At 22.8% G+C, this 25,844-nt stretch overlaps 6 protein-coding genes and 2 non-coding genes across 8 annotated transcripts; 2 read left to right on the top strand and 6 right to left on the bottom strand.

Annotated features, from left to right (window-relative positions):
• Positions 1-1,077: 1,077 nt before the first annotated feature.
• Positions 1,078-2,840, top strand: PVVCY_0201480 (heat shock protein, putative; the record flags this gene model as incomplete). The annotated part of the gene is made up of 4 exons (XM_008628066.1): positions 1,078-1,185; positions 1,316-1,438; positions 1,609-1,999; positions 2,260-2,840. 4 exons carry the CDS (start codon positions 1,078-1,080, stop codon positions 2,838-2,840), a joined length of 1,203 nt encoding a protein of 400 aa, XP_008626288.1.
• Positions 2,841-4,410: 1,570 nt separating this feature from the next.
• On the bottom strand, positions 4,411-6,039 carry PVVCY_0201470 (Plasmodium exported protein, unknown function; the record flags this gene model as incomplete). The annotated part of the gene is made up of 2 exons (XM_008628067.1): positions 4,411-5,715; positions 5,926-6,039. The coding sequence occupies 2 exons, from the start codon at positions 6,037-6,039 to the stop codon at positions 4,411-4,413; spliced, it is 1,419 nt and encodes a 472-aa protein (XP_008626289.1).
• A 3,018-nt stretch (positions 6,040-9,057) lies between these two features.
• PVVCY_0201460 (Plasmodium exported protein, unknown function) lies at positions 9,058-11,344 on the bottom strand (the record flags this gene model as incomplete). The annotated part of the gene is made up of 2 exons (XM_008628068.2): positions 9,058-10,971; positions 11,126-11,344. 2 exons carry the CDS (start codon positions 11,342-11,344, stop codon positions 9,058-9,060), a joined length of 2,133 nt encoding a protein of 710 aa, XP_008626290.2.
• A 1,987-nt stretch (positions 11,345-13,331) lies between these two features.
• Positions 13,332-14,418, bottom strand: PVVCY_0201450 (Plasmodium exported protein, unknown function; the record flags this gene model as incomplete). Its single annotated transcript, XM_037634570.1, has 2 exons — positions 13,332-14,195; positions 14,362-14,418. The coding sequence occupies 2 exons, from the start codon at positions 14,416-14,418 to the stop codon at positions 13,332-13,334; spliced, it is 921 nt and encodes a 306-aa protein (XP_037490071.1).
• Positions 14,419-15,733: 1,315 nt separating this feature from the next.
• Positions 15,734-15,805, top strand: PVVCY_0201440. Its single transcript has one exon. It is a non-coding gene; the product is annotated as a tRNA-Thr (tRNA).
• A 554-nt stretch (positions 15,806-16,359) lies between these two features.
• PVVCY_0201430 lies at positions 16,360-16,432 on the bottom strand. Its single transcript has one exon. It is a non-coding gene; the product is annotated as a tRNA-Val (tRNA).
• A 485-nt stretch (positions 16,433-16,917) lies between these two features.
• On the bottom strand, positions 16,918-18,623 carry PVVCY_0201420 (conserved Plasmodium protein, unknown function; the record flags this gene model as incomplete). Its single annotated transcript, XM_008628070.2, has 4 exons — positions 16,918-17,073; positions 17,285-17,425; positions 17,521-17,693; positions 18,584-18,623. The coding sequence occupies 4 exons, from the start codon at positions 18,621-18,623 to the stop codon at positions 16,918-16,920; spliced, it is 510 nt and encodes a 169-aa protein (XP_008626292.2).
• A 1,143-nt stretch (positions 18,624-19,766) lies between these two features.
• On the bottom strand, positions 19,767-23,534 carry PVVCY_0201410 (transcription factor with AP2 domain(s), putative; the record flags this gene model as incomplete). Its single annotated transcript, XM_008628071.1, has 1 exon — positions 19,767-23,534. The coding sequence occupies one exon, from the start codon at positions 23,532-23,534 to the stop codon at positions 19,767-19,769; it is 3,768 nt and encodes a 1,255-aa protein (XP_008626293.1).
• Between the last annotated feature and the right edge of the window lie 2,310 nt (positions 23,535-25,844).

The following is a 25,844-nucleotide window of genomic DNA, read 5'->3' as shown; positions in this document are numbered from 1 at the left end:
TAGCCATATTTAATATTTAAGATAAATGAAAGTACTAAAAGAGAATATTATAAATTGCGAAAAAAAAAATTTATAAGAATCTTTTCATATTAATGATCATTCCCTTTTTTACATTACATATTGACTTCATATAAAGGTTAAAAAATTATGGGGTATGATACGCATATTTTTTTCATTTAATAATTTATACTTGTATATATTCAATAAAATTGAATAAACTAATATATTAAATTTAAAAAAATAAAAAATGAATTCGAGCCCAAATAGAGAATTATATCGGAAAATAAATTCCACCTTTGGATCTTTACACGTTAAGCTAGAAATTGAAACAGAGCCATGAACCATGAATGCCCATAATTTGATACGTATTAAATACATAATTAAGTAATAATACACACTAATAATTTTATTAAAAATTATTTGAAATGTAAAATAAAATTTTTTAAATAATTTCCTTCTTTAAAAAATTTTTTTTGTTTAAAGCAATAACCTTTAAAAAATAACCCCAAAAAATGGGGAATTCTATTTGCACATCTAAATGAGAGCATATTTATCATTTGAAATAAGAATCATTAGATCTAGAATAAATATTTATTTTAATCAGTATTTTTCAATTATATTTTAAATACACATTTTTAAAAAAATATATTCTCATAAATGAACATTTAAAAAATTATTTATAAAAATATTTTGAAACATTCATAACAGATATTGTGTAAATTAACAATTTAATTTTATTATATATTTTTAATATAAAATATTCTTATAAAATAAATATAAAATTATATTTGTATTTACATTTACTTAGTATTAATTCATAATACACTTGCAATAAATATAACACATTAACTTTGTGTTTTAGCTTAATGAAATAAGTGAATACCTTTCATGTCTTCGTGTAATATATATATATTATATAGTATTGAACTTATTTTATTTATATTTACAATAATTTTATACGCAAAGAATTAAAATAATTTACAAAAAACAAAATACACAAATAAGGAAAATTGTAAACTAATAATAATATTTATCTTACATACAACCAGTGTGTTTAGTTATATAAAGCTATATAAAATGGAAAATAATAAATATCAAAAAGATCGCCCCCAAAATGGCTTTATCCCATATGCTAAACTATTATTATTTTTTTATATAATTTATATACAAAAATATACTGAAAGTGTAAGAAAAAAAATAATATCTTAATATAAATTAAAAATTTTGGCCCATATATGTGTGTAGTTCTCTAAAAATAATTATTATACTGTTAGCCCATTTTATAACACCATTAACATTTACATTATTTTATTAGATTATCAATGAAAAAAATACATATGAGAATATGCTTGGAAGTGTATCAGACCTAAGACCCCAAAGGATATTAGCAGAACATATGAGGGGAAAAACTCGTACCTTTCAAAAATTACATAGTGAGGTATCATAATAATAACATCTATAATACTAAGTTTACATTAACTTATATAAAAAAATTAATGCTTAAAGACAATCATAAAAAAATGATAAATATAATTACTATATTTAATAAGTTTACAATAGAGTTATATACATAAATCATTTATATTTTCGCATATTATCAATTTGCAGGATTATTATAATATTTTAGGCGTTCCAAAAGGCGCCGATCTTGATCAAATAACCAAAGCTTATAAAAAGCTCGCCATAAAATGGCATCCAGATAAACATCTTGATGATGATAATAAGCTATATGCTGAAGAAATGTTTAAGAATATTTCAAGCGCATATTCTGTGCTATCCGATGAAAACCAAAGGAAAATTTATGATACATATGGTATTGAAGGCATAAAAGGAACTATGGAAGCTCCCAAACCCTTTGATCACACCGAATATCTCAACAAAATTATAAATCCATTGAAAAACTTTTCGTTTAAGTCAATGCTTAATGATAAATATACTGGATTATCTAATTTATTACATTCTGTCGAATCTAAATCACATATTTATTCAGAAACTGGAAGTAAGAATATATATGGATATATTTATATACGAAATAAAAAATATAATATTAAAAATGTATAAACTATAATATTGTGAGTATGTGCTAAATGAAATATACCATAAATTAAAACCCAAATGATATTATATGCATTTATTTCAATATAATTATATATAATAATACGATGAAAAAAATATTATGCATATCAATAAAAATAAACGCTGCTACATGTGCATAATGTTAATATTTGTATATATTTTATTCCTTAATTTTTATATTAGAAATAAGCCATAATAAAGCCGGCTCACGTGAAATAACGCTTGAGTTAACATTAGAAGAGTTATATCAGGGATGCAAAAAAGAGTATACAATTGTCAAAAATGTATATGTTGGAGTAACACATTTTCAAATCGATAAAACCCTTGTAATTGATATTAAACCTGGATTTGATGATAATACTTTGATTGTGTTTCATAGGGAGGGAGATCAAGTATCTCCTTCATCACCACCAGGTAATGTTACTTTCAGGATTACTACGAAAAAACATGATACCCTCATCCGAAGAGGTAACAATTTGGTATATAAGCACTATATAACCTTAGAGCAGGCCTTAAAAGGTTTTGATTTTTCAGTAAAAGCATTGGATAATAAAGATATAATTATAAATGTAGATAATGTTGTTAGCCCTAACTCGAAAATGATCATACCGAATGAAGGAATGCCATATTTGGATAATCCAAATCATAAAGGAGATTTAATAATTGAATTTGTACATGTATATCCCGAAACAATGACTGAAGCGGAAAAGATAGCCTTGAGGGACATTATTAATAGTAGGAATAATAAAAATTCATATTATTAGTATCCTTTTGCATGAATCTAAAAGGATAGCATTTTAAAACATGTACTATATAATATAGGTTCACTGTCATTGAAGTTTATTATTAAAATATGCTATTATAATATATTATAATATATTATAATATATTATAATATATTTTAATAATATACTAAGAATGAAATTTTCTCTTCATTATCTTAAAAAAATCCATTAATTAAATAAATAAATCATTTGTAAATTTTGATCATGTATTTTTTATTTGTTACTTATTTATTTGTATACTTTATATTAAGTTTTATTTTGTTTACATTTTTTGAAAATGCTCATATCAAACTTACAATTAGTTGAGTAAAGACAATATATTAAATAAAAGTTAATAAATATTATAGTAATATATTTTGATTTACGTTGTTTTATGAGGATTATAGAAATATTTAAGATATGAATCTATCTAAAATAGCATATTTTTCTTTAATGTGTTTAAAAGTGAGAATAAAAGGTGCACTTAATGCTTAAACTATCTAACTATTATGGCGATTAAAAACTTTCAGCTGTATCATAAGATATAATATATATGTGGTTAAGCAAGTAAAAATAATTTCATATAATTGTTTTACAGTTTTGTAACACACGCAAATCAATAAATGCTGTTGCTTAAGCTAAAATTTTCAATATAATTATATAAATATATGAAAGACATGAAAAAACATGGGTTAATTAAATATTATTTGCTAATACCAATTGACTATTTAATACAATTTAAACCACTTTTATGATACTATTCTTATTACTATTACAAATTTAATCTTAAAACTGCGTGATTTTCATAAAAATATTTAAAATCATAACAATGAATCAAAAAACATAATAATATTATTAGTGGTGATATTATTTTTAGTGGCAAAATCCCCTCTTAAATGTATATCAAGAATTCCTATAATACGACGTATATATCTAAAGTGCGAAATATTGAAAAAAATATTTTTTATTTGTTTTATTAATGATTTTTAAATAATGTTTTAATTAACACACGAAATAGCTATATAATTAATAAAACTTATAACCTCTTTTTACATATTTAATAAATATTTAAAAAGTGATTATAATAGCACATCATGAGATAATAAGCAATTGAATACGGATACGGAATTATAATTTAAAACATTATTATACTTAAAAGATGCAAATTTAATCAATAATAAACCAATTAAATTAAATACTTTCAAAAAATTATCAGCAGTCATGCAATAAATAAAAAACATATATAATACATATATTACATAATTCATATTAATTGATCATATTAGAATAGAGAACATAAATATAAATATCAACAAATTTTAAAATAAAAACATGAAAAAAATTAAATTATAAACATTAGATAAGTATTTAATAAAAAATGTGAAAATTAGCAGCAATAATATACAATCATGTTTAAATATAATACGGGATTACTATATTTTTTGATTAGCAAACACATATAAATACAATACATAAAACATTGCTATAAACAAATAATATTATACATTATTTATACATAGTATTAACTATATATAAAATAGCATTTTCCTTCAATTATGAAAAAATTGTCCTATAATCGTGATCCTCTATTCGAAGGCGTATTATTATTTGTTTTTGGACGTATTACACTTATAACATAACATATTATTAATAACAAAACAATTAAATGAAAAAAAATTACTATTAAAAGAACTTTTCCAAATCCTCGAATATAATATGTCTCAAATTTTTTTTTTATTTTATTGAATATTACTTTGTAAAAAGGTTTCTTTTTCGTTTTTTCTTTTTCTTTTTCGTGTATTTTTACACTCTCTTTGAGTTCTTTTTCTTGTTCTTGTATTTTTATACTCTCTTTGAGTTCTTTTTCTTTTTCTTGTATTATTATCCTGAGTTCTTCATCTTCTGGTTTTATTTCCTCTTTTAGTTTTTCGAGTATCTCTATTTGTGTATTATTTTTTAAATTTTTCGGGCCATGCATTTTTACATTTACTGTTAGGTTATTTTGTTTGTTTGGCGATTTTATTATAGAATTAATTTGGTCAGAATCATTTTCTATTTGATCCAAAATTGTGGTTATTGATTCGTTACGTACCACCTTTATTCTCTCCTTCTCATTTTGATTTAATTTATTTAAACCGTGATCATTATGTGGAATATTCTTTAGCATATCTTTAGATTTTTTTTTTTTATTCTCTCTGCTTTCAACAATTTTTGGTATTTCTTCTATGGAAATATTTTTTTTATTTGTGTAATCATGGTTTATTTTAGGTACAAACGCTACTCCGTCATTTTTTTTAAATCCCGATTGATTAAGGACTCTGTGTACATCTGAATTGGGATGTAATTTAATATATTCCTCAATGTTAATATCATCAACTTTGTTTGAAAATTTTACTTCTTTATGCATATTAATGTCTCCATTAATTTGTTTATTACTCAATTCAATTTTATTATTAGAAAGAACCTTTTTATTTTCTACCTTTGGTTTGCTTTGGGATTTTTTATCTTTTTGAAAACCATATAATATCTTTGAATTATTTTTAGTTTTTGTAGCAACATTATTGTTCTCATTAAAATTATTTGTTTTTAAAGAGTCTAAATTTGTTATTCTTTGTATGTCTCCATAGTTTGTATCAATATTTTTTAAAATTTGTTTATTTTTTATGCCATAGCCATATTCCATATTCCCCATACCATAATATTCAGGTAACATATTAATCTCAAACTCTGGAGGCATCATATTATTTTCTAATTTTATACCGCCCCCATGAAAGTATCCTTCATCGTACAATTCCATGCCTTCTGGGGAATATGATAAGTTTCTGTTATATCGTATTACTTCTGAAAATTCATTATTTTCATGTTTGTTATAATCCTAAATATAAATAAAAATATGTTTCATAAATCGTTGAGTTATTAAAGTTCATATAATACAAAGTTACATACAAATATTCATTTAGTGCAATAGAAATTGCATAAGCATGTCCATTCATACAGCAATAATGCATAATATTAAGAAAATAAATAGCGATTCCACATGGCATAAAACTTGTGTATATCAATACTAATTAAATTTTCTACTTACCCATTTTATTGTGTTCGTGAATATAAACAATAATGTTCCAAATAAAAATAATTTATTAAATAGGTGGAATATATATATTCCTTCAAAGTTACAACTTCTTTTGAAAGTTTCCATTTTTTTGTGTATATATGTATAATTTTATTTTAGTATGTTATTATAGTTAAAAAGTTAATTATATAATCTCATTCGCTTCTATGAATTCGATGCTGTTCATTATTATTGTTGTTACGTATTTTTTATGTAAATCGCTTTATATCCAAAATTGCATTTGAGGTTTTTTAACTTACAAGGGCTAAATAATTATATTTGTAGTCTTTATAGAAAAATATAACTAATAAAAAAGCGTGATTCATGTAATTCATTGCTCATTTTATCATATAATAGGTAAATAAGTATTAGGGGGGCTATATTTTCAATATTTAGTTCCTTTAAATATATTATAATTTATAATAAACATTTTAGGCCCACGCTTTTATATAAATATGCATAGGCTAGAAAATATTTATCATTTTGCATAGATAAATTTTTATATTATTTTTTTTATAAAATAATATATGCATTTTTTAATATAAAAATTTAAACCTTTTATTTAATGAATATTAAAAATTAAATTAATTGTATTTTTTCATATAATACGCAAAAAATTTTGTATATAATTTCAGAAAAATTGATCAATATTAAACTTTTTGTTATTTTTATTTTTTATTATAATTATTATGTATTTTTTTAATAATATTTTTATTTTTTTGATCTGTATTTTATTTGTCGATTCAATAATTTTTCTTATTATATATCGTAAAATTTGAAGGTATCACTTATTTAAAACATATATATTTTTTAATATTTGCATTCCAATAAAGCATTTTGCGCACAAATAAAATATTTATATTATACAAAAATATTTAAAATCGTATCGAAAATTGCAAAAAATATCCAAAGAAATTTTAAAATATCAAAAAAAACGGAATGTCGGATATTATAATTAATTTTGCTATTAAATCAAATTTATTATATTATAATATGCTTTTATGAGATATAATTTACAATAAGTTATATTGTAGTTTTAGGTGCATTTAATAAAATGACAAATTTCAATTTATTTTAAGGCCATAATAAAAAGAAATACTAATAAAAATGAAAAATAATAACTCCCCTATAATGCATCATAAAGTTATGTTTAAAGGTATTCTATGCCAATATTATATATCTATGCAGAGAGAGGCAGCCCCCTTTTTATTCCGATTTTCTAAAAATACTTTATTGATTTTTTAAATGGAATAAAACTAAAAAATAGTGTCATTTCTAAAAATAATAGTAAAGGAAGGCACTAAAAATGAGGTAAGGCTTATACATTCACTAATATATATTGAAAAACGATAAAATTACGCGTTAATCCTCATTCCTTAATAATTTATTTATATTTCTCTATATATTGGAACACCGCAAGCTGGTTTTTCGTTTGAACTAGAGCTATTAATGATTCTATATGTTTATATAATAGTATAATCATTACATAGAAAGAAACAAAATATGCTATGACTTGGATACTATCAATAATAAAAATGTATTTATATAATTTTCATAAAGAATCTTCATGCTGTTACGTAAGTAAATAAGTGCATAATATGTTTATATAGCTACATATTGAAATTATAATTATAACATCAATAATAGGGGGATATATTATTGTTTTTTATGTTAATTATAATGAAAATAATTTTTAACCAATTCCATAATAAATATATAATTACATTGATATATAACATTTCATTCACAAAAATCCATATTTTATTAAAATGGGCAAAGCCTACATTTATAAAAATCTTAAAAGGTGTCCAATAAACGAGTATATATTAAACTTATATGTAACACCATATGATGAAATTAAATATAATTCTTTGAAATTGCTTCAGAAAATCATAATATTAAATAAACAGGTATATACGTATATATATATATATATATATATATATATATATTGTAATCAATCCATAAATGGCACTGTAGATTAAATTATAATCCCAAAGTGCAAATCTATAAAAATATATAAATATAAATTATTTGCATTATACATTTTCACATCACACGCATATATATGCTTATGTATGTATTAAATAAATTCAATTTACATTACATTATTTGGGGAAATTAGCTATTACTATATAATCTTATTGGACAAACTAAAAAAGGGGTTAAGGTAAAACAATAAATATGGTCTTATGAGGAATATACAATTATATATATGTAATGCAATAATTATACTATTGCTCAATATAACAAATATTTGTTAAAAGGAAATATATTGGCATAAAGATAACAAATGTAAATATATTATTTACTCATATTAATATAAAATGCCTTAAAATATGATACCACCGTCGAATAAAATTGTTTTAAGCATTATATATTATGCATATGTAAATATGTGGCTACCAAATTTATTACAACCATTGTTATAAACCACTTTCTGCACGATCCAAACAAGCGATATGTGGATACGTAATTTTACCATTACCTTTGTTTTGGTTGTATATAGATAAATCTATGTAACAACACAATAAATCGCCAATAAAGACTTATTTTTTTCGTAGTTTTATCAAATTTTTAATAATAAAAAGCCATAAATGGTGATCTTATATAAAATTAAAATTATTTTCAAAACAAAAAAATAAAGTTCAAGGATATCATATAATTCTAATTTAAAATAGTATTAATAAGCAATATACATAATATTGAATTCAATTACACAAATATATTATAAAACCAAATAAAACATAGTCATAATGACTGTATTATTATAATTACATAATGTAATCATATAACACATTTGAAAAGTATATATATGCGTGCATATTTTATTTAATAAACTGATTATACCACATATATATATGTAAACTATCAAATTTTGAATAAAATAATAAATAAATAGAACAATAAATTAGCACGCATATTGAAAACATTTTATGCATAAATATTTTATAAAAATATATCTTACTCATATATAAATATTATGAATGAATAAATAAATTGATATACATACATATTTTTCTCCCAAAATTAAAAACAAACAACTATTGAATTATAGACGTCTAATATTTTATATGTTTCCCCATTTTAGTTTGAGTCATAATTTCATTTTTGTTTTTTTACATTTTTTTTTTTCTTTGGAAATTTAATTGGCTTCTTTTTCCTCAAAGATCTGATCCATTTGAAAAGTTTTGTATCTTTCAAGTATATTATATATATAAAATAATATAAACTTAATAATGCTATTACTAAAAAGGCTATTGATATAACCGTCTGACCTATTATTAGATTAATCAATGCTCCAAGTGCCATTAAAATGGATACACCGAACGAACACCCTAATTTTATACGCCTAAAATGGTTTTTAAAAAATGTTTTTATACCATTAGGAGGCTTTCCATTTTTTACACTTTTTGCCACGATTGAAGTAACATTTTTATCAGTTGACATCTTAACGACTTCTTTTATGGGGGCGGGGACAATATCAGTCTTACAAATAGTTTCAATTACTTTTTCTTTAACTACATCAGATGATTTTTCAATACCAGTAGCTATATCCTCTATTGTATCTCCAACAGTATCTTTAATAGTATGCCCAATTTGGGGAATGATCTCAGTACCAATAGTGTGCACACCGTCTTTAATATTATCTTTAATATCATATACCTGTGTTTTTAATTCCGTAGAAATATGGTCAATTTTATTCGATACCTCACTTTTTATTTGTTCGGTTTTAGGCTTAACAGTATTTTCAATATTATTATTTATTGTTTCAATAACCGAATCTTTAATATCTGAAATAGTTATTTCCCCTGATTTTACAGCTTCTACGTTATGTATTATTGAATCTTTAAGATTGTTTATACATGGCTTGACGTCGGTATCAATTGCTTTTAACGTTTCTGTAGTATTTTCTTTTAATGCATTCATGCCTTTTTTCATTGAACTATTTGCGATTTTAACACCACTGGTAACATTTTTTTCAATAATATCCAATGCATGGTTCTCCTTAAATTCAACTCCATTTAAATTATTACGAAATGAATCTGTAAATGATTTGGTATAATACTCTACCCCTTTTACCATCTTTAATAATGATCCATCTCCAGAATTACTATTAGGCATGCTATTATTCCCTTTATCACCATTATTACTTTTCCGCATATTTTTTGGCATATTTCCTTCACCTTTAATGATTGAAGAATTAGGTGGGCCCGTAGGAGGAATCTCCCTTTTCATGGAATCATATAAACTTGTCTTGCTGTATGCAGTTGATTTTAAATTTTCAGGAACATTTCCAGATAAGTGAGGGTTTAATTGTGATGGGGGTAGTTTACGAATATAAATACGCGTATTAGGTGGAGCCTTTTGAAGTATTTCTTTAGGAATACTTGAAATTAGCTCTGTATTCTCATTTTTATTCAGTTTTGTATATCCATTTAGATCCCTTCTTTGGGGCACTTTAATAAATCCCTCTGGAAGTTCATTTAGATCCCTACTTGGAGATTTAGTTAAATCCCTACTTGGCGATTTAGTTAAATCTCTGTTTGGAGATTTAGTTAAATCCCTACTTGGCGATTTAGTTAAATCTCTGTTTGGAGATTTAGTTAAATCCCTACTTGGAGATTTAGTTAAATCTCTGTTTGGAGGATTTCCTTGAGTAACTTTCGGGGGAACTTTAATAAATCCATTGGGAGATTTAGTTAGATCCCTATTTGGAGGATTCCCTGGATTAGCTTTTGGAGGTACTTTAATTAGTCCATTTGGGGATTTATTATGATGCTCCCTTGGAGTTACCTTAATAGATTCATTTTGATGGGCCTTTAAATGTGACCTTCGAGAGGCATTTCGAGGTGGTTTTAAAAAAGGCACTAAGAGTAAATTTTCATTATCGCTATTATTATCTAATATTGAATTAATTACAGGGTTATTTCCTAGCACTATTAAATTGGCGTCAGATAATAATCTTCTGTAAACCATTGAATAGGAATTTTTTTGTTTACCATAATAATTCTCTTTCTATAAAGTGTAATTATGTATATGTGTTGCATAAATCCTTATATAGAAATTTATATTTTTAAATTAATATATATACTACAAACAATGAATGAATCACACATTTTTAAATTATAATCTCAATATATAAAATTATACAAAGAATGCAGATACTTACATAGTTGAAACTGTTTGTAGTCCATATTAAAAAAATGCATAGATATAACATATTAATAATTGACAATATCTTAATTATGGTGGTTTTGCACAATTTTATCAAATATGCAACGGATAAAGGAATATATACATATTTTTTTGTAAAATTTTTATTAGATTCATTTTCGCCATAACTATAGTTCATGGCATGCTTTGGCGTTGGATACGGTATATTCGTCATTTTAGATCTTTTTATAATTAAAGCAAAAAATATAATATTAATATACAATAAGCGTAATGGGCATTTATAAAAACGCCATTGATAATTTATACGTTTGTTAATTACATTATTTTCAATGCTTCATATATAGGATTGTACATTTATAATTTATAAATATATCGTAACAAGCTCGCGCTTGTATCGTAATGAAGCTTATATATATATAATTAAATTATTCTTTTAAAAATCCTAATTAATTAATACAGATATATGTATTTATTTAGACTAAAAGCAATGACTCCTTAATCTTAATATTACTTTATGAGATGAACCCCATTTTTATTTATTTATTTATTTATTTAATTATTTATTTATTTATTTATTTATTTATTTTATAGTAAGGGGAGTTAGATGTGCATTACCAATAGTATTGTATTCTAAAGCATTTAATTTCACATGTAACGAAAAAAAAAAATTAATAATATTAATTATAGTCATATTTCACATGAAGATATCATCAGAAACCATTCTAGTAGATAATTATAAATAAATATATTTGGATATATAGAGAAAATTTTTTTTTACATTTGTAGTTTCACTAAAATGTACAAAATACCTATTTATATACATAAATAATGTATAAGGCGTTTTTTGATATTTTATATTTTTGATCCTCTTATTTTATAATATTAATCAGTTGATAAATATATATATATATAATTATATATATATATTTTTGATAATTTAGTACTAACACACTGTAAAAAAATGATGCTAGCTCATTACTACACAACTCAAAAAAAGTATATCTAAAATTATTTAAGCCAAACATTTTAATTGTATGACAATCTTATTTTTTAAAATAAATATATTATATACAATTAAGTATGTTTTGAATTGTATATAATAACATTCTATTTAAAATATACAATTGGTAAATAGAAAAACTATAAAATCATATATTTTTTAAGTATTGATTAATAGAACTATACACACATAATTACACATCTGCAATCATTTATTACCTCATTCTACGAATAGTACAAACTATAATGATCCATATAGGGTGCGCTTATTACTCGTTTGTAATTTAAAAATTTTAGAGGTCCTTTATTTTTAAAATACGCTTTTTTATTTCTATATATTTTGTATACAGTCCTAAATAATAGATGTATTTTATTAACTTTAAAAAAAAAATAATAAAATTGATGATTATGTTCTCACAATAAAATGTATATTGGGGATAAAAAAAGTAAATATACATTTTGAGATGTAAAGTTAAAATTATACATTTTATTTGCGAAGATATACTAAAATAATGCATATATAATAAAAATTTAACCATGTTAGTGAATAAATACCAAACTTAGTTAATACTTGCATAAACTTTTATTTATTTTATAAATACATATATAATATTTAAGCCCCTTAAATGTAATCATTTGTATTATTTTTTTTAATGATTCATCAAAATCCTTTTATGTAACTTAACGAATCCTTTAAGATTGCTTGACACAACTTTTAAATTCTCGATTTGATCACAAACCTAACATAGTTTCAATAATTTTTTACATGATTATTTAATGCTTAAGAAATGTTACTGTAAATTCTTCATATTTTTCTCAAAAATTATTTTTAAATATTTAACTGAATTAGTATCATTATTAATTTATTTCTTAGAAGTTCTATAAAAATGTTTGTTTGAATATGTACCTATCTTTCAACTAATTCTTAAATCTACAATAAATTAACCTAACCCCATTTTGATATATGACCAAATGAATCTGACAAATTATTTGTTAAATCATCGAATTTTCCTTTTGTTGGATCTCAATATCACCTAATATAACTTTTAATTCATATATTTTGGGGCCATTCCTTCATCAAAATTTTTATTTTTTCCGAAAATTTATTGTCACGGTGTCATTGTATTTTCAATTTTATGGCATCATATTTTTTATTCACTCTCTATTTTTGTTAATTCTTCTTTTGCATTAATATCTTTTGGTTACATTTGTTTTCCAATATCCATAGCTTTTTTTGCTAATTCGTCAAATCGATGTTTCACGTTAGATTCCACCATTCCTTTATAAGTTTTAACCTTTTCATCTACTGCTGGTTGTATATCTTTTCCAATATCCATAGCTTTTTTTGCTAATTCGTCAAATCGATGTTTCACGTTAGATTCCACCATTCCTTTATAAGTTTTAACCTTTTCATCTACTGCTGGTTGTATATCTTTTCCAATATCCATAGCTTTTTTTGCTAATTCGTCAAATCGATGTTTCACGTTAGATTCCACCATTCCTTTATAAGTTTTAACCTTTTCATCTATTGCTGGTTGTATATCTTTTCCAAAGTCTTTAGCCTTTTTTGTTAATTCATCTTTTTTGTCATTGTACTGCTTATTTATTTGCGAATGATATTTTGATATATCTTCGAAAACTTTTCCAAAAATTCCGTCTCCTGGTGTATCAGATGCTTCACCTTCATTTTGATCGCTTGATTTAGATTCCTCGTTTCCATTTTCAGGATTGGCAAATTTCTTTTTGAATCCTTCATTCCATAACAATAAGTTATTATCAATAGTATCCTTTGTATATGTACCTAATTGCTCCAATTGGGGACGCATATTTTTAGAAAGGGTATTTTTTAATTTAGTAGCATTTTCACCAAATTGTGTATTTTTTATTATATTTTCAAAGCTCTCATATTTACTTGACAAATCATCGATGAGATTGCCATTTTTATATTTATTTTTGCCTTCTTCATCACCATTAGTATTTTCATTTAATAGCCTTTGATTGGAAACTTTAACATTTTTTCTTGGAATTTTACTATTATGAGAGTTACTTGAAAACGCGCCTGTGAACTACAAAAAAAAAATAATAACACAATAATACATTAGTATGCTATTTCTTTGTATATATCAGTTCCTACTTATTGTGCTCTACATCCATCCATATATATTCATTGCTTATAATAACATACAAGTATGAATATTTATTTATTCATTAATTCATTTCCAAATTTCTTACGTTTATTACAAGCTCAAAAATAGAAAGAGCATATAGTATATAGACAGCTTTATGCATTTGTTTCGTTTGTTTTATGCTTTATTAGAATATTAGTTTGCATTATCTTTTTAAATATTTAAATAAGAAAGGATATATTAATAATTATATAAAATATTTTTTATATAATTTAATTTCACTAATTAGATATAATACTATGCATTAAAAAAATACATCAAAATAAATTACATAACGATGATAAAATTAGAAAATCCATTTAATTCAAAATGCACATAAAACTAATTAAATTAAGAACATATGATCGAAAATTACGAGGAAATATATTATGATTTAAGCATCAAAATAAATAGTAATATTTAAATAGTAGCGTAAATATTTCGTTTTATTGAATTATATTGTTAATTAATAAAATTTTAAGAATTAAAATGTATAAAATATAATAAGGATACATATTTATAACAATTTATCCGTTTTCCTAATTTATTGCATATATAAACGACAACCAGTATATCTTTGCATCTTCATTTTCGAAATTGTATTAAATAATTAATTCTATATATATTATTATTTATAAAATCAATCTTTTATATAGCAAAACAACACGCAGATATAATTAATTTTATATTCCTACATGTTATATATAATCTTAAATTTTACTAATAAAAAAGAAATTAATAAAAAAAATAAATAAAATTAGCATAAATAATAAATTTCGATATATATACTCTATATCCCAAAGCTTTTATTTTTTACTATATTATATACATATATAATATATGCGGATTCAACAGTGTGGAAAGGTATATATAAATGCATCTAATTACACAACATTTAAATATACAAATATTTCATATATCATATTATTGAAAAATAAATATCCCAGTATCTCCTAACCCCAAAACATATTTATAATAGATATAATTAGTTTAATAATATATTCAATTGTCCAATACCTGAATTATTAATTTACTTATTGCTTTAAATGAATAATAAAAAAACAAAAATTGCATATTATTTGGGATTTCTACACTTCCCATTATGCTATATTATTTAATTACTAAAAAAATCCCATACTTTATATAATAATAAATATTAATTTATTCGAATTGTAATAAAAAGATACACATAGCAATAAATTGCTATTATTGTTTTTTTATTTTTTATTGTATTTATTTAAATTTGTTTATTTTAAAAAATTAATATTACTAAACTTCTATATAAATAATTATAAAATTTTGAAATATTAAAAACATAAAAGGCATAACACAAATATTGGCGCATCATAAAAAGGTGCAAAAAAAGGGGCATAAAAATAATATGCATTAATTATTTATAATATTAAAAAAATAAAGTTTTATCACAACAAATAATCATTGCCACCTTAGCACAGTGGCAGTGCGTTGGTCTTGTAAACCAAAGGTCGGGAGTTCGATCCTCCCAGGTGGCTGTTTTATAATAAATAAAATATATAATAAAAAATTGGGTTTTCTTTTAATTTAATTTTTTTTATATTGCAAATCATTATATAAAGCATTATATAAATATTATTTAACCAATTTAATTGTTTGTAGCTTAATTAAAATAAAAAAGTATAATAATGAATAAAGCAAAAATATATATTGCCAAGCTTAAATTGTTTTATAATTATTATACGGAAAATTATATCGTTTCGTAAAAGACCAATCTTATCCATTAATGTTAATGTAATAATACCTTTACAATCATATTGTTTCAATTTCAATTTGCCATACTTTATAATATGTTCATATTTTCCATTTATATTTATATTCTTCTGGCATTTCTATCATTATTATATTAATTTTAAAGAACGAAGCTTAATATAGCAAATTAAAATTATTCAAATATAAAAAACATAAAACCCACAACATTAATTACGATGTAGTAAATAATAATGCTTCAAATGCATTTAAACTTTGTGTTTATATAAAATAAACATATAAATTTTTTTATATAATTTTCATCATTTTTTATATGAAAAAATACGGGCACCGAGGATCGAACTCGGGATCTCCTGCGTGTAAAGCAGGCGTCATAACCACTAGACCATGCCCGCTTATTATTTATACTTTTCAATAATAAATATTATTTTTATTGTAATAAATAATTAAATTTTTTTCAATATAAATTAAGAGCATTAATAATTCAAATATTTTTATTAAATTATATAATTATATACATAAATGAATATATGTATTTATATTATACATGCAATGAAATATTATAAATTAAAAAAATATATACTATTTTATTATGTTTCTATATATAAAAATGTATGCACATAAAAATTAATAAAAGGATTGAAATACCCCTTTGCATAATTTACTTGTAATACATTATTTTTTGAGGATATATTTTTTATAAACTAGTTCATCATCCATAATTAGCATAAATAAATAATTAATATTATATGCACGTTTATTTTCAATTGTAGCAGCATCATAATAGCACTTTTTACGATTTGGTTATTTTTTAAATAATTTAATTTATATGTCCATAAAAGAATATAAAGATAAAAAAATATATAAATGGTAAATATTCCTAGAAAGAAATACTAGCACCTTCTGAATTTCCTTTACCCACAAACATGTCCTTGGACATTGTTTTGACTTGTAACGAACTTGATCCATATGGTAAAACTGTCGATGCATCAACTCCTTCTAAATCGAACGATTCTCCGGATTTAAGTTGAACAACCTGAATTATATCATTAAAAAATGTGCGTATGTATATACATACATAATAAACAAAATACACATGCATACAAAGCTATATATTATCACATATATCTCCCAAAATATAATGAAAAAATATTTAAAAAATTAAAAACGATATAAAATAATTAAAGTGAATATAATAGACACATAGAATCATTATAGTTACATAGTTTTAACATTTAAAAACTTACATTGTTTCCTTTTAAAAAGTATATATTAACTTTTATAGGGAATCCATTTTCTAAGTATGGTAATAATGTTATTTTTCCTTTTATGTCCTTTGCCTCTTTGATAAATTGGCAAATTCCTGAAAAAAATATCTTTTTATCCGACTACAAAATGAAAACAAAAAAAGGAAAAAACATAAATATAAATTAACTTTCCAATATCATTATTATATTTTATGATATCGTTCTTAAATGATAACCTGTAAATTTCTAATAAGTTCGTATTTTCCATTGTTACAGTTAAATTTAAATTCTGGAACATTTTTCGTAGGTCTTATATATAACAAAGCATTCTCTACTTTCTCTTTTTTCCATGTAATAAATAACGACCCGTTTGATGCATTATCAAAAGTTAAATAAGCTCCTTTATTATCTGACATGATGGATATAAAATAAACATAAATGTTTTTCGTGTTATTTATTTATTATTATATTCTTAAACTATACATAAATTAATACAAATACCATTTATCTGAATTCATATAAAAATACAATACATTAGTTTACATAGTTGCTATTATTTATGCACAGATGCACAAAATTTCTAATATATATAAAAATTTAAAGAATATCATTAAAGATGTAAAATCGCTGTTACTAAATATCGTTTTGAAAATATAATAAAATAAAATATAAAATTCAAATTAATCAACAACCAATAATTTATTTTACAATAATGCAAAATATTGTCTAAATGAAAAGAAATAAAAAATAAACATAATTATATAGCATTTAAAAAATAGGAATAAAAATGTATCCAAGTATATATATATAGACAATATTCCCAGACCCATGCACGATCGATCTATTCGATGATCCAATTACGCAAATACATTTGCTTTAGTTTCATTACTATATATATTTTTAAATATAGAAAATATGTTTTTTAAGTTAATAAAATATATATATTGTTGCTGAATAATAATAAAATAAAAAATACAAATTGGACTAAATTAATTTATATAAATGGTCATTATTAACGAAACATATACTGTCAATATGATATAAATGCGAATGCTTTTGTCTTTTAAAATTTCATTTCACCATAAATAATTAGAATTACACGTCATATTTTAAATAGAATTTTAAAATAAATGTATATATATAATCAAATAAAATAAATTAAAAATAATGCAACATATGAAAAGTAACACATTCCATTAATATTATTATGTTATAAATTATGTATTATACGCTATACATCTTTGCACATAAAATGCATAAAATTATTTAACGCTTTCACCCACATTTTATATTTTATACCTTTTACTTGATCTAATGTATTCCTACAGCACAGTGCCATTTGGATTTTTCAATATAGGCAAATAAGTACAGACAATAGTTTATGTGTATTAAAAAAAACAATTAATGTGAAAATATATTGTATCAGTCGCTTTCTTCACCCTTTTGAGCATTAATTAATATATAAAGTAAAGGCATTAAGTTTAATAATACTCATTTAATATATATTAAAGCAAATACATCAAAGAAAAAAATATATATTTGCAGATTATTTCTATTCTAAAATATTTGTTAAACCTTTTTAATATTTATCTTTTTTTATTGTTATATATATAAATATATTTTTTTAAACAAAATTCATTTAAAGTGATGTGCTATGAATTTCATATTTGGAAGTAAAAAAATGCTTTAATTTTCATATATCAAGTCGCTATAAAAAATTTAAAATGTGTAATACAAATATATATGATCACCATAATTTATGATGCTCGGCATTTTTTATTTAAATTTATCATATTTTATTCATACTAATAAATCAATAAAGATATTTCGTTACATTTAAATGCTTATTTTTAAAAATACAAAATACTCGGAATACTATATGTATAAATTAAGCAAAATGCTTATCCTGAGAGATATAAGCATTAAACTTAGCTATTTAGCATAATTGATGCACTATAGTTTTTGTGGTATATTATCGTGTGTTATCTAGATATTACACATTTCTATTTATTCGTTACAAAAAAATAATAAATCATGCAATTGCTTTCAAAATATATCTCAATAGGAAGCTATGCATACTCATTTTTTTTAAAAACGTATTTCTATCCCAACTTTTAAAGCTAAATTTGTTTTTTAAGTAATTATAATTATTTTATTCCAAGTTTTTTAAAATGTGTGTATTAGAATATGCACATGCATGTAATGCATTACTTTTAATTTGTTAAAAAAATACAATAAAAAAGTAATTGACAATAAATATAATAATGAATAAAAAAACATGTAAATAAATAAAAAAAATATGTAGTATACTTTAAAAACATGCTTTTATAAAATAAAGGCAAAATATGCCTCACTTGTAAAAAAATAAAGTGTTTAAACTTATATATATAGTGCGGATGTATAACACACGTGATCCCTCACGCATGCATATGTGCGCGCACGTGGTTATTTTTTGTTCCATCCTTTTATACCGTCTTACAATTTAATCAATTTTATGGTTAACTTCGCCAGAAAAAAAGGAAGACCATTCTAAAGCCTCAATAATACATAATTGTTTTTTCAAAGATACATTATGTGGTAATGTGTGGTAAATAATAAATTTATGGAACAAAGATATATAAGGCTGCAATTGAGATATATTTGTGACAGAAGTAACATATTTAAAATGCTTATCAATTAGTGTATTATAATTTTCAAATTTTTCAACATCAATTAATTTAAGTTTAATTTCTGGTAATGATTTATGCTTTATGTTGCTTAAAATCATTTCAATAGCTTCTTGTGTAATTTTTAAATATTGCTCATTTGATATTTTACTTTCCATATTGTTGTTATTAGCATTTTTTGCTTGTTCCATATTATTATGATTGTCCATAGATGAATAATCAGCATTACCTTGGATTTTCATATTGTGCATATTACTTTTTATCTTATTACCATTTACGGTATTTCCTACTGTATCCATTTTTTCCAATGCATTTTTATCGAAATCGAATAGTGTGCTTAACTCCTCGTTTTCCTCTTCTGTTAAACCTAATCTTTGCTTAAGTAAAAATTCATAATCTTCTTCGGAATTTATTTTCTCAAATGCTCTTCTGCAATAAATAGCTCTATTTCGTGCTTCATAAAAACCTAGCTCATCAATAGAAAATTTTTTATGTACAACAAATGTACTTACCCAGCTTTGTGACATTTCATCATAAGCTACACCTTCACAACGTGGTAATTTTGATGCTTTTTTAATATGAGATGTGCCGTTAACTTTTACTTGATTCCATCGATTTCTTGGTTGTATTTCGGGTAAATTGAAAAGCTTTTCAGCTTGTTTTCTACAATTTATTGCTCTTTCTCGAGCATTTTCAAATCCATATTGGCTTATAGGAAAATAATGCTTATGGTATTTTCCGTCAATTTTCCAATGGGCTATCCACCTTTGTCTATTTTTATCAAAGCACACACCACCAACTCTTGTTATTTGTGATACTTTATTTAAAACTTCTTTTTTTTCGTCATCTAAACTTTTGCTGCTTCTTTCCAATTTTGTTTTATTTCTTTTTTTTATTATTTTTTTTTTAACACATGTATCTGAATCTTTATTATTAATATTTAATAAATTTCCTTCCATTCTTAATAGGTTAGACTCATACGATTCACCACCATTTATTAATTCATTTTTAATATTTATATTATTTCCGTGAAATATTAAATCATTGCCATTATATATATCGTTTTTCATTTTATTGTTGTCATCAAGCGAGTTATTTGAAATTCGCTCTTCATTTGTGGTACATGAATCTCTTTTAGCATCACTAGTATTATGTACTTTATTATTATCTAAATAGGTTTCAACATATGTATTCATATTATTATAACCATTATCACTATGACAATTTTCATTTGATAAATTTCCAAACGTTATTTCTTCGTCCCTCGAATTACTTTTGACATTCGGCATATTAACACTGGCTATTGTTAAACCCTCATCACTGTTTAAAAACATATTGTGATTTTCTTCATAATATCCATTATTACTATTATTTGCGCTAATGTTATAACTGTTTTCAAAATAATTTGTACTTATTTCACTTTTATTTCCATTAAATGGATATTTGTTAAAATTATGCATTTCCCCATTTAATATTTTCTTCGAATCAATATTTTCACAATCAAAATTATCAACATATTTATATTTATCCTTTATTATGTTATTTTCATTAGTACTACTATACCCTTCATTTTCATTGCTATAATCATGTTCCCTAGTTTCATCATTATTAGTGTCATCATTTTCCTCATTTTCTTCATTTTCATCATCATCATTGTTATTATTATTGCTTCCATTATCATCATCGTTGCTACCATCGTTATTGCTGTCTCTACTACTTCCATTATCACCACTATTATCATCATGATGTCCCCCAGAATTTCCACTATTGTTACTTCCGCTATTGCCTTCACTATTTCTTTCACTATTACCATCACTATTCTGTTCGCTAGTATTTCCATTATTGCTGCCTTCATGATATTCACTATTTTCGCCACATTGTTTGACACGATATGATCCCTCTTCAAAATTATATCCTTTTTCTTTACTATCAAAAACATCGTTTCTAATATCCTCTAAACACAAAATAGTTCTTAAGAAAAATGTTTCAAAAAGGTCATTTTCATAATTACACTTTTTATTTGTGCTAGAATTATTATTAAATCCAAGATATCTTTTAATCAAATAATTATTTAATCTTCTTTTTATTATATTTACAGCACTTCCTCTAAAACGCAAATTATTTTTCACATTAAATCTGTGCAATGTAAAAACAATATAGTCTTCCACATACTGGTTCATTTTTTTTATAGATGAACTATCTATTATTAGAGAATCATTTTTATTAACTTCGTCGCTTTTCTTCTGTTCACATATATTTTTATTACCATACATATCTGTGGATTTTAAGATTGAGTTACTTCTTGAACTCTCCATTTTTGTGTTTATATGAATGGCATTTTTATAATTTCGAATAGGGGTATTAGCCTTTCTTACATTTGGTATTGTTTTTAATTTTTTTCCCTTTTCTAAGAGACACATCATAGATGATAACATTAGTTTAATTCCTTTCTTCATTTTTTTATTTGTATATAAAGATGTATAGCTCCTGATGTTTTTTTTTAAAGAAGTATATTTAAAAGGATAGGTAGAAGGACAAATAGTATTACAAAATAAGTTGGCTTTCATATTATGCATGGTGTTATGCTCTAATAATGTGTTAATTTCTTTGTCATAAAATAAATTATTTTTATTATGGTTATTTGTCTTATTCCCCATGTTTATACTGAGCACATTAATAAAATTATGTATCTCCATTTTATCTAAATTATGTTTCACATTTATCACATTATATTTTATTTTCTCTATTATTTTTTTAATGTAATCTTCACATTGAATAAAATTAAGAGCTTTGTTTCTGCTTTCATTTAAACCCCATTTATTTATTGGGTATATACTTAAAATCACCTTTTCATTTACAGAATCAAGTAGTGTGCAAAGATACGCATTAAATTCCTCTATATAATAACATCCTAAATTGTTTTCATTATTTTTTTGAAAATTGGAATTTTTAAATAAAAATGATAGGAAGGAATCATATTTCATATTACATAAATTAACGATTTCTGGATAGTTTTCATTAGCATCGTTATTTTCATATTTTTTTATTTTATCAAAATATATTTCATCATTATTAGTGTTGTTATTTTTTTGGAATATATAAGAACAGTTTGCTCTTTCAAAGCAACGTTTTAATATTTCTCTATTATTATCTTCTTTATATTTTATATGATTGCTAACATTTAAATTATATAATGTATTAGTCATATTATTTTTTGATAAATTAGCTTCCTTGTGCTCTTTATTGAAATATTTTAATTCAATATCCTCTTCAATTAAAAAAACAAATAATGATATTTCATATCCATAAAAAACTTTACCATCAATATGAAACAAATATGGTGCTTCTTCATTTTTTTCACATTGGTTATCTATTTTATTCCTTGAATATTTTGAATTAATATTTGAATAATGCTTTAAAAAGCAAAACAAATAATTTGGTATCCTTAATGTTTTGTGCTCATTATTTTTAATATCTATCAGTTGAATGCTCTTCACATGATTTCTAACTTGATCCTCGAATTCCCACTCTGGAGAAAATATATTATATTTTTTTAAAAAGCTGTTATCTACAATTGATGTCATTCTGTTATACTGTTATTTTATTTATTATACTATTATTCGAGATAATATATATATGTGTGTTGTGTGTTATAAATGCATGGATATATATTTGAAAGACAAATATATTTCTTTCAAATTCGATTGTTTTTTTAGATGCAATTACAAATTTAATTGAGAATAAAGGCATATATTATATATATGGATAATAAAAATAAATTCAATTTGAATTAATATCAATATATAAATATATTATTTTGTTTAATGAATTACTATGCTCATATTTGCATTGTTTCAAAAATAAATAAAATAATAATAGCCATTAAAAAAGCTATAAAATAATCATATTATTCATTATTCTATTTATTAATTACACAGCATTTGATGAATTTACAACTATGCTTCTATATATATTATCGTTTTAAATTAATATGCAAATGTAATACATTTTAACATATGCACATATATAAATTAACACATGTTCGTATGAATCTTACTGATTCATTTTTTAAAATACACATGTAAATATTTAAAAAAAAAATTAAAAAAATATTTTAAATGATAAAAAAATTAAAATGTGTGTTACTAGTTTCAAAAGATACCGATCTTGATAAACTAATAATGCATCCACACATGTGTTAATAATAAAAATAAATCTATATACTTAAGTAGCCATAAATAAATGAAAGATAAAAACAGCATGTATATATGTCAACTGATATATACGTATCGATGTATATCTTCCATATAAATTAATTAGTATGTATGTGTATATGTATAGACATACAGATATACCTCACATACAATTTTATGTATTTATTTTATGCATAGACAATTTACATATTCTACATTATGCATAATACTTACACATTATTTGCCAAAGTAAAATTAAAACAATTAAATATAAATATGTTATTAATAAGTTAAAAAATTAATTTAATATGCAAATAGTGAAAGTGAAACAATACATATATACACACGTCATATACATATGTGTATGGCTCTAAAATTAAAAGAAGTTAAATCTTGTTATTTCTCTCGTGAGTGTGTAAACATGCATACATTAAATCATGCTTTGCTTTAAGCTAATTTAACGATTTTGATATTCACTTTTACACTTATTTCTTAAAAAACAATGATAGTGGTATATAGATACTACAAATCAAGTAGTGTATTTAATTTAAAAAAGAGTGTAACTCTATGTATTAAAAATAGTAAAAGATCGTGTAATTAATTCATGTGGTATAAAAATGACATAAATGATATACACATATGTGTACCCTATATATATAATTGCATTTATAATTATAAAATAAAAAGTAGTGTAAACTTATTTAAAAAGAATTAAAAATATATATTAAAAACTTATAAAGACAATTTTCATAATATATATAATAAAAAGCTATATATATAATAACTATATACAATTCTCAAAAATTTTTAATTACGTGAACATTATGCATTTTCCTGGTGTAACATTTCACAATATAAAAAAATTAGTGTGATTCCTTAATTAAATATAAGAAAATTAATAAAAATATAGATATATATATATATTAGCTTATTATATATAAAGAATGGTATAATAAATGTAGAAATGAAATAATATACATATATCAAAATATGTAAATACATGCACATGTGAAGATAAGTGTATACTCTCTATGCATCATGCATTATATATATATATGTATAGATATAAGCTTAATTATTTTAAAGCGATTGTGTTTTGGCTTTTTTGAAATGAAGGGAATTTATTACTATTCATAAGATTACATTAGTAATATGCACATGTAAATAGCATGACAATATGAAAGAAATGTATAATAGCACAAAAATATATCATAAATTTAAAAATAAAAACATAATTTAATATATATATAACATTTCGATATTTGTGTAAAAAATAATGTACATTTAATAACAATATAAAATTAACATGAAAACAAATATCTGGAAATAACGATTGTGTGAATTTTTAAAGCATAAATGGAAACATCCAATTGCATGCATTAATTTCAACATACGTTATTTGTAAATGTATATAATATATTTTTTACCTAAAAAATATATATATGTAAATCAATATAAAAAATGCACGTAAAACACATAAACATATTATTTGTTCCCTATTTTTTTATAATTCTCTTCTTCGCCTGATTCAATCTCTCTGACATTTCCTTTTTTAATTTGGTGAAATATACTTTGCAGCTTTATTTCCTCATATAAGAAATATTGCTTTTTTCAACACTGCATGTTTTTACATAAATGCACAACATATAAATGCAAATAATACAGAACACTAATGTTTATAACATATATGCATTAATAGAT

The sequence above is a fragment of the Plasmodium vinckei genome, assembly GCF_900681995.1.
Source record: "Plasmodium vinckei vinckei genome assembly, chromosome: PVVCY_02".
Classification (NCBI taxonomy): domain Eukaryota; phylum Apicomplexa; class Aconoidasida; order Haemosporida; family Plasmodiidae; genus Plasmodium; species Plasmodium vinckei.
The sequence above is the reverse complement of the archived record's forward strand: the minus strand, read 5'-3'. Positions and strand labels throughout refer to the sequence as shown.